Source organism: Perca flavescens, chromosome 18 (assembly GCF_004354835.1).
Source record: "Perca flavescens isolate YP-PL-M2 chromosome 18, PFLA_1.0, whole genome shotgun sequence".
NCBI classification, from domain to species: Eukaryota; Metazoa; Chordata; class Actinopteri; order Perciformes; family Percidae; genus Perca; species Perca flavescens.
This window is the reverse complement of record NC_041348.1, coordinates 275,986-290,208: the sequence shown is the minus strand read 5'-3', so window position 1 is coordinate 290,208 and position 14,223 is coordinate 275,986. Positions and strand designations below refer to the sequence as shown.

Below are 14,223 nucleotides of genomic sequence, written 5' to 3'. Positions count from 1 at the left end.
TGGCTTTCCTAATCCCCCCCCCCCCGTTCCTCATTAGGGGCACAGACTTCCGGCTCCAGGGTGCGGTCCTGCGCCGCCAGCTTCAGAGCATGGCAGACCTGCTGCCTCCCAGTCTGCAGGAGGGCTACATGGAGAGCTGTGAGAGTCTGGTGGAGGACCCTGACCCTCTGATAGCTGCCCAGGAGATCCAGACCGTCTTCAGAGACTTCCTGCCTCAGAATGTGCTCCCTGATGGCCTGGTGGAGGCCTGCATCACCTGCCTGCAGCAGTACATCCAGAGCAAGGTCCAAGGCTCCAACCCGCTGGCCCGCTCCGGAGTGTTCTGGGTCAACATGGGCCTGCTGCAGATCAAGGTCTGGACACCACAGACCATCTTTGATCCAGCGGTGAAGAGGGCCTACAAACTTAACTACGCACAGCAGGAGGTCAGCAGCTGTTTGTTTCTGCTTTACACCACATTTTGTCTCATAAAGATGTATATACCAATTCTTTTTTGGTCATTTCTGCTTTTAATGGATAGGACAGCTCAAATATGAATGGGGAGAGAGAGGGGAAAACCGTCACAGGTCGGACTCGAACCCTTGACCTTCTGCATCTCCTTCTGTATATATTAATAAACCTCTATAAGTGTGCCTGCTTTACCAACTGAGCTAACCAGCCACAAGATGTATATATATTTAAATAACATTTTTATTTCAAAATCATTTCAAATATTCTGATAAACGGTCTATTGCTTTTGACTACCTTGGTCTCTTTTAAAAGCACACCCAGCAGGAAGTACTTACTGGTACTTGATCATAATTAACAAGGTTGACCAATATGGCTCTTGACTAATACAATCTGTCTAAGAATTAACAAAGTTAACAAGCTACATTTTTTATTAAAGATAGCAAACGTTTGTATATTGTATCTTGATGACGTGACAAATAAAAAGTTACATGTAGGCGCTACAACTCAAGTCACAAACAATCTTGTCTCTAGGGACCGTCAACTCCAGTATATGACAAAGCAAGAAATCTTGGTGTAGTCATGGACTCAGACCTAAATTTTAAAAGCCACATTAACATAATTAAAAAATCAGCCTATTATCACCTTAAAAATATATCAAAGGTTAAAGGGCTTATGTTTCAGCAGGATCTGGAAAAACTTGTCCATGCTTTTATCTTCAGTAGACTTGACTACTGTAACGGTGTCTTTACAGGTCTCCCTAAAAAATCAATCAGACAGCTGCAGCTGATTCAGAACGCTGCTGCTCGAGTCCTCACTAAAACCAAGAAAGTGGATCACATCACTCCAGTACTGAAGTCTCTACACTGGCTTCCAGTGCCTCAAAGAATTGATTTCAAAATACTTTTACTGGTTTATAAATCACTAAACGGTTTAGGGCCAAAATACATTTCTGATCTGCTACTACATTATGACCCACCCAGACCTCTCAGGTGGTCTGGGATAGGTCTACTTGTTGTCCCCAGAGTCAGAACTAAACAGGGGGAAGCAGCGTTCAGTTTTTATGCTCCACATATCTGGAACAAACTCCCAGAAACCTGTAGGTCCGCTGCAACTCTCAGTTCTTTTAAATCTAAGCTAAAGACCTATCTTTTTGATGTTGCTTTTCTTTAAATAATCTATTTTATTAACTTTAATTTCTTATACTGCACTGTAACTTTTATTCTTATACTGCACTATCAATTTTATTCTTGTCTTTTAATGTTTTTAATTTGTTTATTATTGTTTTTTAATTGTTTTCTAACTGCTCTTTAATGTTTTATGTAAAGCACTTTGAATTGCCCTGTTGCTGAAATGTGCTATATAAATAAAGCTGCCTTGCCTTGCCTTGCCTATAAAATATTTCTCTAGGGTTTGATACTCGGAGGAAGGGGGCCACTATCAGGAACTGATGGGATTACATTTCACTGGAATTGTACCTTGTTTGATTTCATGTGAAAACTACAAAATTGATTAACTAGAAGCTGGTTAGAGCCAGAAATAATTTGCCTGGTGAGGCTGATGACGATGATGATGATGTCTGTTGCAGCTGGCTCTGCTGCAGGAGGAGTGGAGAGGACGCAGCCTGTCGTCCCAGCTGATGACGGGCGCAGAGCTGGAGGAGAGCAGCACCACTGATGGCTTCCAGCATCCTCGGATCAGGTCAGAACCAGCCGCAGGTCCTCATTGTGTGTAGACCATAATTTCAACAGTGTCAGTGTTATACGTTTACACATTTAAGACATTGGGATTGATTCCAAATATATATATATATATATATATATATATATATATATATATATATACACACACACACACACACACACAGTGCCCTCCACAATTATTGGCACCCCTGTTTAAGATGGGGTCATGGACTTCTAAAAATGCTCCTTTTTTTTAAACAACATAGAACCCAAATGCAAAAAAAAAAAAAAAAACCAACCTTTTATTTAAGTACATTACTTTGGTGGTAAAAAAAAAATCACACATTTAGAAAAAAAAAACTTGAAATCATGTGTCCCACAATTATTGGCACCCCTAACAATTCCGCAATTGATTTTTTTTTAAATATATTTTTCTGTAGTTGCTAAAGTTGGTCAGGGTATCTAGGAACTTTTAAATAGTAATTCATGACTTCCTGTTTCCCTGGGGTATAAATATGACGTGACACAGAGTCCTAATTCTCTTACCCATTTGTCAACATGGCGAAGACAAGAGAACACACAATTCAAGTTAGGCAGATGTGTGTCGACCTTCATAAGTCAGGCAATGGCTACAAGAAAATAGCCACTCGCCTTAACTTGCCCGTATCTAGAGTCAGAGGAATCATTAAGAAGTTTAAAACAACTGGAACAGTGACAAACAAGGCTGGAAGAGGTCCCAAGTTCATCTTGCCACAACGCACAGTGAGGAGGATGGTAAGAGAAGTAAAAAAAAGTCCTAAGCTCACTGTCACAGAATTGCGTCAAAGAGTGGCATCTTGGGGTCACGAAGTCTCCAAAACAACCATCAGACGCTCTCTACATGCCAACAAACTGTTTGGGAGGCATGCAAGGAAAAAGCCTTTTCTCACTAACTCTCACAAACGTAAACGTCTGGAGTTTGCTAAGCGGCACTGGGACTTCAACTGGGATCGTGTGCTTTGGTCAGATGAGACTAAGATTGAGCTTTTTGGCAACAAATGCTCTAAGTGGGTCTGGCGTAAAACAAAAGATGAGTATGCCGAAAAGCACCTCATGCCCACCGTGAAGTATGGTGGAGGATCTGTGATGCTTTGGGGCTGTTTCTCTTCCAAAAGCCCTGGGAACCTTGTTAGGGTGCATGGCATTATGAATGCTTTGAACTACCAGGACATTTTAAATAAAAACCTGATGGCCTCTGCCAGAAAGCTGAAGATGGGTCGTCACTGGGTCTTTCAGCAGGATAATGATCCTAAACATGTGGCAAAATCTACACAAAAATGGTTCAGCAGTCACAAACTCAAGGTCCTCTCATGGCCATCTCATTTTTCAGACATTTGTCACCTTTTTGTAAATTTGTTGCTTTTTTGACATTTTTGTATGCTTTTTGTCGCATTTTTGTTGACATGAAGCCCTACAAAAGTCATCAAAAGAGTTCCTTAGCCATCATAGAATTTAGCAAATCAAGCCAAACGATGATTTTTTTTAACAACAACCTCTTTCACAGCCTGAATATGAAAACTCTCTGCTGCTTCTGGGGAAATTTCTTCAGTCTCAGAGTCGGCAAATCTGCCAAATTCTGCTTTGAATGACACGTGCATTTTAAAAAACACTTTCCTTTGTTTTTGGTTTGGCACGCAACTAGGCGGGCCAAAATTATTATTGTGAACCCAAATTGATATACGGGCCGGATCTAAATCTACAAGGGGCCCGATTTGGCCCGCGGGCCTTGAGTTTGACACATGTGCTCTACACTATGGAGTCTTGAAACCAACAAAATTATCAGACGAGTGGAAACAGTGCGGGTTTAAAAGAAAAATAAAGAGCCAGTGTGGAGAGGAGGAATGATTACAGTGGTCCACAGTTCATTTAATGTAGCGCATGGCATGTGAGCAATGTCTTAAATCCGACTTAAAAGGCTTTTGACCCCCTGTATGTGACGTGCTGTTGTAGGTACCTGTGGATCCGCATGCAGCAGGTGAAGGAGCAGATAGCTGAGCTCTCCAGGAAGCAGGCGTGTCGCCCTCATGACGCCCAGTATGGCCGCCTGTTCCAGGAGCTGCAGCACTACCTGTGCAGTGTCGGCCAGGCATCGGCTGTGGAAGACCTGCTGTCCCACCTGCTGAAGGCCCTGCAGGGCTCCTCCTCCTCCAGGTCTCGCTCGGCGGTACAGGGCCTGCTGAAGGAGGAGGCTGTGTGGCAGAACTCCCAGGAGCACATCTGCCAGAGGCTGCTGGAGGACTACCCGCTGTACCCCGACGTGGTTGGGCCGGTGCGGACCGGCATCCTCCAGCTGCGGCACGGGATGAGGCTGGTGGCCTCTCAGGTGGCCACCTTGCTCACACCTGTTCCTGGTCTGTCCAAGTTGGTGTCCTGCCTGCTGGCCTTCCCCTCCCTCTCCCCTAGCCTGCCGTCCTACCTGGCCCGGGCAGATTTCCTCTGCTCCAGAGCCTGTATGGACAGTCTGCGCTGCCTGGGGAAGCTCCTGCCCCAGCAGCAAGACCCAGAGCATGTGGTCCCCCAGTCCTCCACGCTGCTCCTCAACGCTCTGCTGTATGTGCAGTGCCACACCCTGTCCACAGGGGAGTTCAGCCCCGAGACACGCAGCCTCTTCAGACAAATCTGTCAGGTCAGAGTTCCCTTCATCCCTCCAAGATCCATGGGCTTCTGGGTTTGACTCTGATCAAGGAATGAAAATGTTTATCCAAATGAAACGCGTGCTGTTGCTGTTCTGACTGTATTGCAATGATCCTCAGGCTCTGGTGAACGAGTGGGACGAGCAGGAGAGACAAAAGAGAGAGCGAGAGCAGATGGAGGCCAGTCTGTACCGCAACCGCAGTCGACTGCACGGCTCGGGACTGACTGAGGACGAGCAGGAAGAGAGGGACTTCAGACGCCAGTTCCCTCAGTTCAACAAGGTATTCACACACGATGTCTGCCTGGCCTAGTGGCAGTGCCAGAATCAACCAGAATATTATATTATGCTTTTTGGCTTTCCTTTATTGTGTTATATATCTTTTTTTGTGCATGTTATAGGTTTAAAAAGCCCAAAGGGACTTACCATCTCCAACAGAAAACACTGTTCACCAACTGCTCCAAACAGCTCTATTGTAGTCCAGCCTTTACTTCAGAGACAGACGTGGTCACTTTGGAACACACGTTATAATGCTCTCCTAGCTGCTAGCATGGCACACCCTCATACTCTGCTTCTGACTGGCTAGTAGTCCTTACCTAGGTACTGTCAGGGCACGCCCTCATACTCTGCTTCTGACTGGCTAGTAGTCCTTACCTAGGTACTGAACATGTGCGACTCCCAACAAAGATGGAACAGAAGTGAGATGTCTCACTCTGTAGCTGAAACAGAGAGCTCAACACACAGGGTGAAAAGAGGAGCTGCAGCACGTGCAGTACAACAAAAATATGGTGTTTTTGGAAAATTAAACCATGTAAACCTATTCTGATATAACCTCTAAATACAATTTAGACAATTATACAATTTAAATACAAAACCTGAAATGAGCATAATATGAGCATTTAACTGAAATGTCATATCTCAGAAATAACGTAAGTGTTGGATGATCTGAAAAACCATGATTTTTACTCTTATAGTATTAAAGTACATATAACATAGATTCACATTTCATAGTAATCTCTCAATCAAATTTTAAATGAATTGACGTTGAGAATAGACTGTCATATCAATTATTAATCTTGTAAGCATGAACATCTACCGCTCATGATGGTTGTCTGGCCGGTAGTTCAGCAGAGAGATGAGCTTTGGTCCAGATCATGAGGTCTCACTTTAAACCACGTCGTCTCTGAGGCCCTGTCCCCATTTAAAGCTGCAGTGGGTAGAAAGCAAAAAGACGCCAGAATTTGTAGTAGTAGTAGAGAGAGTTCTCTTACTTACCCCCGTCGTGCATACACAGAACAGCCAATAGGAACACGCTCTCTCTCTCTCTCTATATGAAATGACCTGTAATTGGCCAAAGTCTCCTGTCACAGCTAGATTTCTTTTTAAAGCTTAAAAAACAGAAACAAGAGGAGGAGCAGAAGTGTAGTTTTCTCTCAGACCAATTGAATTACAACATGCCGATATTGTGGAGCAACGGCAAAAATAAAGTGCCTGCCACAGCGGTAAGGGTCTCTGTCCATACTTCTCTAGGACTTTGCAGACATCATGTCCCAGCCCAGTCTGGAGGGTCCAGCAGACTCTGGGCTCCAGGACGAGGAGGAGGAAGCCCAGGGAGAGCCCAGTGAGAGCAGCTTCCTGTCTCCAGCTGCCATGAACATCGTAGTCCAGGTCCATCAGCGCCTCTGTCTGGGACATGCCCAGTCCCTGTGGTACCAGGGCACAAAACCAGCCAATCACAGCAGAGAACATATCAAAGCCTTGGTCTCCTCCTATCAGATTGCTTCCCCTGTGATGTCCCACTTCTATCATCTGATTGGTCAGTGTCCTGTTTACATTTGTGATCCTGTTGGAGCAGTCCTGTGAGTGGAGCGCTGACCTGTGTTTCCCCCTCAGATGCTGAGCTGGACCAGCAGCTGATAGGCAGTGAACTGCTGCTCTCCGCCCTGCTGCAGAACACTGTGCAGGGCTCCGGGGGGCCTGAGGGTCTGGTTGTTGCACCAGAAGGACCTTATGACTTCTACCAGCAGCCCAACATGAGCCAGGCTCGCCTCTGCCTTCCTGTCCTGGAGCAGCTGAGTGTGGCAGTGAAGCAGAGGCTAGACGACTGGCCTGAGCACCCAGCTCTCGTACAGGTAACTTACCTTTTCACATCCAGGCCCGCAGTCAGGTAGCATGTAGGGATTCAATGTTCAAATGCAAGGAATGTAACCGGAAGCAAGGCCTCTTTATGTACATGCTTTGGTTATTCCCAGGATCAAACCTGGGACATTTCCCTCCAGTCTCTTCACCAACAGGGAAGTCTTATTTCTTTAAGAAAAACAAAAAGCTGAAAATGTTGAGCCCTAGAAATTTTCTTCTTGGGTAATTGGAGACATTTGAGTGTGTTTAATCAGGTCAGGTAAAACATTTAAACTTTTAGTATCCATATCTGCCGTGAACTGTCAGACCATGAACTGTGGTATCTTGCTATCTTAAAGGATAACTTAATTTATTGTTGTTGTTTTACCCTCCATCTACAAATGTAAAATGATACGATTTGTACACAGATTAGAAAATTCCACGTGATGCTTAAACAGTCAAAGAGAGTGTTCTGGTCCTGTAGACAATGTCGGTACTCTGCTCCAAATCCAGCTGGCGCTGTAGAATGGACTCTTCAGATGAGTTGATTTGTGTGTGTGTGTGTGTGTGTGTGTGTGTGTGTGTGTGTGTGTGTGTGTGTGTGTGTGTGTGTGTGTGTGTGTGTGTGTGTGTGTGTGTGTGTGTGTGTGTGTGTGTGTGTGTGTGTGTGTGTGTGTGTGTGTGTGTGTGTGTGTGTTCCAGCTGACTGTGGTGATGGAGAGGATCATGGCCTTCAGTCTGGCCAGTCCACTGGCCAAGTTCCTTAACGGTCTGGAGATCCTGCTCAGTAAAGCACAGGTGAGCGTGCGTGATTACTTTAATGAGATCCACGTAGTGCTGACACTTTTAAACAACTAGAAAATAAATCTGTGATATAAAAAAAAAAAAAAGCTGCAATCAATTATCAGCTTCAAATAGTAGAAATGTGTTTGATAAGCTCTGAGCTCTGTGTTCTCATCAGGACTGGGAGAATAACGCCAGCCGCTCAGTCTCTCTGCGGAAGGAACTGGAACCAGTCACACAGCTCATTATCCAGTGGCGCAAACTGGAGCTCAGGTAAGACACAGCAGGCTTACATCCAGCCAGCGTCTTATGTTACCTTTCAGATGCTTTTAGATACCAGAGAAGAGAGATTAAACCTGGAGCTCCTCAACCTGTCCATGGGTGCCCACAGTATACCAGCTGTGTTCTGTATGTAAATGTGTCCTTTCCTGTCCCTGTTATGTGGGACATGTAGCTGCTGGTCAAGCAGTCTGGACAACGCAAAGAAGCGGCACACTGAGAAATCAACCAAACACTGGTTCTCTATCTACCAGCTGGTGGGGAGATATCTGGAGGAACAGGGGATAGACGCTAATACAGGTACGTACACACTGATGATCCAAATGTTGAAGATGACACAGCTAATTAACCAGTCACTTGTTTGTGTGGAAACTCCCCCATAATGTACATTTATGGGGGAATCTATCCAATTAAAATATATATTTGAAGTGAAAAGAAGCTCAGCACGTTTTACCTGCTTGTCAAACTCTATCCGTGTCATAAGTGGAAACAAGTAGCAATAAAGAATGAAACCCCTTCCCCAGTAGTAGCTCACTGCTACAACACAACTAATCAATGTGCGTTTACAGACACCAGCGATAGCAACAACAGGACACGTGGAAACTCCCAATGTAGCCGAAAAAATAAATCCACCCTTCAAATTCTATGACTGCTAAGATGTTTTTCTTCCTGTGACTGTCCCCTCCAGGTGAGGAGGTGGAGCGCCTCTCTCTGTCCTCAGTGTCCTCCACCCTGCAGGCCTTCATGGAGGGCTCCACCCTGGGAGAATTCCACAGCCGCCTGGCCATGGTGCTCAGCTTCCACTGCCACCTCCTGCTGCTCCCCAGCCAGCCTGGACAGGGTCAGCCGCCACGCTTCTATAAATCTATCCTAACCCACTCCTCAAAGGCCCTCTGCATAAAGAGTTCTTCTTCTGGCTGTGAAGCCATCCTTTTATAGCGTGATGCCACTGTAGAATATGGGGGGCAAGGTCCACAGTCCTCATTCTGTGGTGCTCTTATTTTAACTTGTATACGGCCTACATCACAAGCAACCAGTAAAAGGATGCAATAGTGAGGGTCGGTGGAAAAAACCCATCTTATTCTAAGATAGTCCTCCACAGTACCAGACATTTATCTGCACACATGAACAACATGATGATTGGTTGATCTGTCACTGTCTTTTATCCAAATGTCCTGCATCATGCTACTTCAGACATCCCTGATGGATGTTGACCAAACTCAACGTTTGATAGAAATGTCCATTTCATCACTTTAGTTCATGTTAATTGTTTCAGGAATACTTTTGAGTTGCGTATAGCCAGATGTATTCTAGAGTTACAGGTCAAAACAAGGGAATATCAGTATTTGTTGCTTCTTGGCTGTGAGAAAGACTGCACCTTGTTAACTCTTTCCTTATTTCACAGAATCACTGTCCAGTCTATTGTGGAACCTGCACAAATACTACAGTCAGTTCTCTGACTGCATCCACACCAGAATCAGTCAGCTCAGAGCGCCCATCGAGAAGGAGCTCAAGGTTTATTTCAGTGTCCTTTTTCATTGCATACCAATAAAACCTTCATGTTCACACTGCACATGTCGGAGCAACACGGTAATGTGAATTGTTGTCCTCAGGACTTTGTCAAGATCTCCAAGTGGAACGATGTCAGCTTCTGGTCCATCAAACAGTCGGTGGAGAAGACGCATCGGTAAAACATCACCATAATGGATTTGTGCTAAGTCGTATATTTCTTGTGTTGAGAGGACAGATGGCCGCCACCAACGTTGTTCTGCCTGTTTACTTTTCTCTCAGTACTCTCTTCAAGTTTGTCAAGAAGTTTATGGAGGCTCTGAGTGGTCCGAGTGTTGCCGCACTGGTGGAGCAGGGAAGCAGCGCCAGCTTGGACAGTGTGGATGCCAACCCAGAGGAAACCCCCCTCCATCGGGTTCACAGGGCACTGAAGAGCACCCTGCCTGGGAAGGGCAGAGATCTGCAGGTACACATTTTTATATATTATCTCAAATGAATAATCTCTTCTCCTTTTCGTATGTGCTTTATGGTAATACATGATGAGTGTATAACCTAAGCTGCGCTGGATATTCCAGCATGAAGGCCCAGAGGAAGGAGTGGAAGCTTCGTCTCTGCAGGGACGTCTACCCGTTCTGTCCAGGAAGATGAAGAAACTGTGTGTCCAGCTGCTGAAGAAAAACCCAGTGCCTGAGCTGGCTGAAGACCTGGACTACTTCACTGGTGAGAATCCCACTTGTACTCCATCTCAAAGTCTAATGGACAGACTGACATGATATTTTCTGAGCACATTAATACATTTTCAAAAAGGATTAACACTTTGGATTTGAATGACTCCATGCCCTTTCCTTGGCGCCACCCTCAGGCTCATTTCCATTTGACCCTGACTGGTCTGCTGGTCCACTATGCCATGGCAGTGTGCAGACAGTCATGTTGCCCTCCGGATGCATTGTAATAACTTTGGTTATCATCTTACTTTTTATCGAGTGCCATCATCAAGTCAAAATTAGAATTTGTCCAATTCTTACAGGCAGGGCTGCACGATTTGAGGAAAATATCTAATTGCGATTATTTTGAATGATATTGCGATTGAAATATGAGTCACGATATTGAAGGGAATGATATTTTTGTATCATTATTCTCATCTTTATTGAAAAATATTAAAATTAAAAAGATTATAGTGTGATTTTTGTGAGGATCTGTACCAAACAAAGATGTTTTTCTGTAGTCCGTAGGATAGCATTTGTAGGCCGGGACATCTCTGCAGCACCACAATACTTCATTCAGAATAGTTTGGCACATATTTTGCCTTTAACCAATATTGGGGCCCCCCCTGCGATTTGGATATTGCACTAGTCCATATTGCGATTTCAATAGAATTACGATTAATTGTGCAGCCCTACTTAAAGGGACAGTTCACCCTAAAACTCCTCTGACCCGTAGTGCTATTCATCAGTCTGGATAGTTTAGGTGTGAGTTGGCCAGTTTTTGAGATATCGGCCATTGAGATGTCTGCCTTCTCTCCAATATAATGGAACTAGATGGCACGCAGCCTGTGGTGCCCAAAGCGCCACAAAATACATTTGAAAGACTCAACAGCAATGTTTCTTTCCAGAAGTCATGACCCGGTTACTCAAGATAATCCACTGACCTGGTTGTAAACCGTTTTATGTAGGAACTACACCTGCACACCGTATCACCCAGAGACTGTATAGGGGCTAGCCTGGTGTCACTACAGCCACCTGTCACTCAAAGTGTCATAAAAACCTTGTCAGAGTTGTCATAAAGGGAAAATGTAGCGATAGAGACCAAAACCGTTTTTTGTACAGTCACAAACCGAGCCGCACGGCCATGGCAAAAAAGGGAGATGCACACAACAAAGCCAATTAACAAATGCTTTATTAATTTAAAGCTTTAGTGCATCACTTTCTGATATTAATGAACGTCCGTTACATTCAAGCCATTGCCAAATGAGTTGCTACAAAGCTAATTAAGACTATCAGCTCCACACAACTCTCTCTGGATTTCTCAGTATGACTATGTTCAGAAGATTGGGTCGTCCGGTGACTAATTACCTCTTCTGAAGAGTCCATCATGTTTTTTAATCCTCCGTGTCCTCCTTGGTTACTAGCAACTGTGTGGAAGAGGAGGGTGGAAATATCATGTCGTGTGGACGGGCCGACAGTGTTGTTGTCATTACTTAGAATTCCTCATGGGGGCGGCAGAAACTACACACTATAGCTTTAAAGCTGCATGGAGTTGGGTAGAAAGAGATTTTTACCCAGCCAATGACATCAGGCATTTATTGTTACATCACACAGCTGCTTGTTAATATGCTCAGTGTTAATGCAGTGTCCTGTTCTCCTTCTTCTCAGGCGAGGTCATCAGCAACCTGCGGGACTTGCAGAACCTCAGCATCGACACAACGGCAGAGAAAGAGAAGCAGAAATCTGAGGTCAAGCACATCCTGCAGCAGAAGCAGAGAGCTCTGTCAGACCTGTTCAAGATGCTCCGAGAAATAGGTGAGTTTTCCTCTCTGATTAACAGGTGTCACATTGTACTTTAAGCCTTCCAACCTCTCTATATATATATCATGCTCCCGTTTAGGTCTGTCTTACCGTAAAGGCCTGACGTGGAACAGGACCGCTGACCCAGAGCAAACCCTCTGCATGCATCCGCTGGAGATGAGCACCGCTCTGTCTGCTGTCAGGAGCCAGGAGCAGGCCGAGAGCGTGTAAATACAATCTGCTCATAGCTCAGTCACATCCTATTCACTTTAGCTAAGAATGCCTGCTGTGTGCTATTAGAAAATCATCTAACATCCCTGCTAATAGAGACACCATGTACAGTAGCTTATGGTGGCTAATGTTAGCAAACTTTAGATAGATACTGTTGTGCAAATGAAAATAATGAGTCCGTTCACTAACGTGACTCTCGTGTTAGCATTTATCCCAGAATTGCAAAATGAAATGATTAATTATTAAAGGTCCCATGACATGGTGCTTTTTGGATGCTTTTATATAGACCTTAGTGGTCCCCTAATACTGTATCTGAAGTCTCTTTTATATAGACCTTAGTGGTCCCCTACCTTATATAAGTCTTAGTGGTCCCCTAATACTGTATCTGAAGTCTCTTTTATATAAGTCTTAGTGGTCCCCTAATACTGTATCTGAAGTCTCTTTTATATAAGTCCCCTTACTGTATCTGGTCCCCTTAGTGGTCCCCTAATACTGTATCTGAAGTCTCTTTTATATAAGTCTTAGTGGTCCCCTAATACTGTATCTGAAGTCTCTTTTATATAGGCCTTAGTGGTCCCCTAATACTGTATCTGAAGTCTCTTTTATATAGACCTTAGTGGTCCCCTATCTGAAGTCTCTTTTATATAGGCCTTAGTGGTCCCCTAATACTGTATCTGAAGTCTCTTTTATATAGACCTTAGTGGTCCCCTAATACTGTATCTGAAGTCTCTTTTATATAGACCTTAGTGGTCCCCTAATACTGTATCTGAAGTCTCTTTTATATAGGCCTTAGTGGTCCCCTAATACTGTATCTGAAGTCTCTTTTATATAGACCTTAGTGGTCCCCTAATACTGTATCTGAAGTCTCTTTTATATAGACCTTAGTGGTGTGGCCTTGAAAGGCGTGGTTTGAAAGCCATGATGTCTCTCTCTCTCTCTCTCTCTCTCTCTCTCTCTCTCTCTCTCTCTCTCTCTCTCTCTCTCTCTCTCTCTCTCTCTCTCTGTCTGTCTTTGTCTCTCTCTCTCTCTCATGGGTGGGCCAAATTCTCTGGGCGGGCAAAGCAGAGAAAGGGGAGGTAACCTTGCTCCTTATGACCTCATAAGGAGAAGATTCCAGATCGGCCCATCTGATCTTTCATTTTCTCAAAGGCAGAGCAGGATACCCAGGGCTCGGTTTACACCTATCACCCTTTCTAGCCACTATGGGACCATAGGCAGGCTGGGGGAATGCATATTAATGTTAAAAAACCTCCATAAAGTGAAATTTTCATGCCATGGGACCATTAAGTAACACTCACACTTTAGCTTAAAACACTGAGTCAGTTAGCTGACTTTATGACACGTTTCTACTATTTCACTATATTTTAGCGTTAGGGTAAGAACCATAATTAAACGTTGAATTCATTCATTTGTTTTTTTAAGAAGATTTCATTGAAATGTATTAAATCAGTAATGTAACAGAGGAAGATAAACCAAAGTAGTGGGCGACTCTAGAATATGTTTTCTGTACTCTGAAAGCCTCTCTCTCATCCTGGGTGTTGTAGGTTGTTTGCAGAGTTGCTGACAGCGTGGGATGGATGTCAGAAGTACTTCTACCGTTCATGGGCCAGGAGAACCAGCATGCAGACTGCTCTGCAGCAAGCTGCCAAGGTCAGACTCCAATACTGATGCTCAGAACAGCTCTTTGGTTGAAAGGGCCAGGGATTACAGATGAAGAGCAGATGTTAGCTTCCTGTAGTCTGAGGTATCTGTGTATGTGTGTGTCACTGTTTGGTTGCAGGAGCTGGGTCTGGGGAACATAGAGCGCTGTAGAGGTTTCTCCTCTCACCTTTTCAAGCTGCTGCTCAAACAGAGGCAACGACTGGCCACGCTCACGGAGCACTGGCTCCATCTCAGGTCAGTCTGCTGCACTATGGAACTACGAAGTCCTCTACGGGATAATGTTAAATTCCAGCATTGTTTTAGAAGAATATTAAAGCTTTAGTGCGTAATGTTTTGA

General features: G+C 44.4%; 1 protein-coding gene across 2 annotated transcripts in view; it reads left to right on the top strand.

Annotated features, from left to right (window-relative positions):
• mdn1 (midasin AAA ATPase 1) overlaps positions 1–14,223 on the top strand; it is a 77,509-nt gene that overhangs the window by 50,120 nt on the left and 13,166 nt on the right. For both annotated transcript variants that reach the window (XM_028604754.1, XM_028604753.1), the window contains exons 60-77: positions 38–425; positions 2,036–2,148; positions 4,119–4,794; positions 4,922–5,083; positions 6,331–6,616; positions 6,694–6,932; positions 7,621–7,716; positions 7,880–7,974; positions 8,156–8,280; positions 8,669–8,821; positions 9,386–9,495; positions 9,594–9,667; positions 9,772–9,955; positions 10,065–10,209; positions 11,862–12,008; positions 12,094–12,220; positions 13,769–13,874; positions 14,005–14,120. In XM_028604754.1, coding sequence (XP_028460555.1) covers positions 38–425; positions 2,036–2,148; positions 4,119–4,794; positions 4,922–5,083; positions 6,331–6,616; positions 6,694–6,932; positions 7,621–7,716; positions 7,880–7,974; positions 8,156–8,280; positions 8,669–8,821; positions 9,386–9,495; positions 9,594–9,667; positions 9,772–9,955; positions 10,065–10,209; positions 11,862–12,008; positions 12,094–12,220; positions 13,769–13,874; positions 14,005–14,120 — 3,342 coding nt within the window. The remainder of the gene's footprint in view (positions 1–37; positions 426–2,035; positions 2,149–4,118; positions 4,795–4,921; positions 5,084–6,330; positions 6,617–6,693; positions 6,933–7,620; positions 7,717–7,879; positions 7,975–8,155; positions 8,281–8,668; positions 8,822–9,385; positions 9,496–9,593; positions 9,668–9,771; positions 9,956–10,064; positions 10,210–11,861; positions 12,009–12,093; positions 12,221–13,768; positions 13,875–14,004; positions 14,121–14,223) is intronic.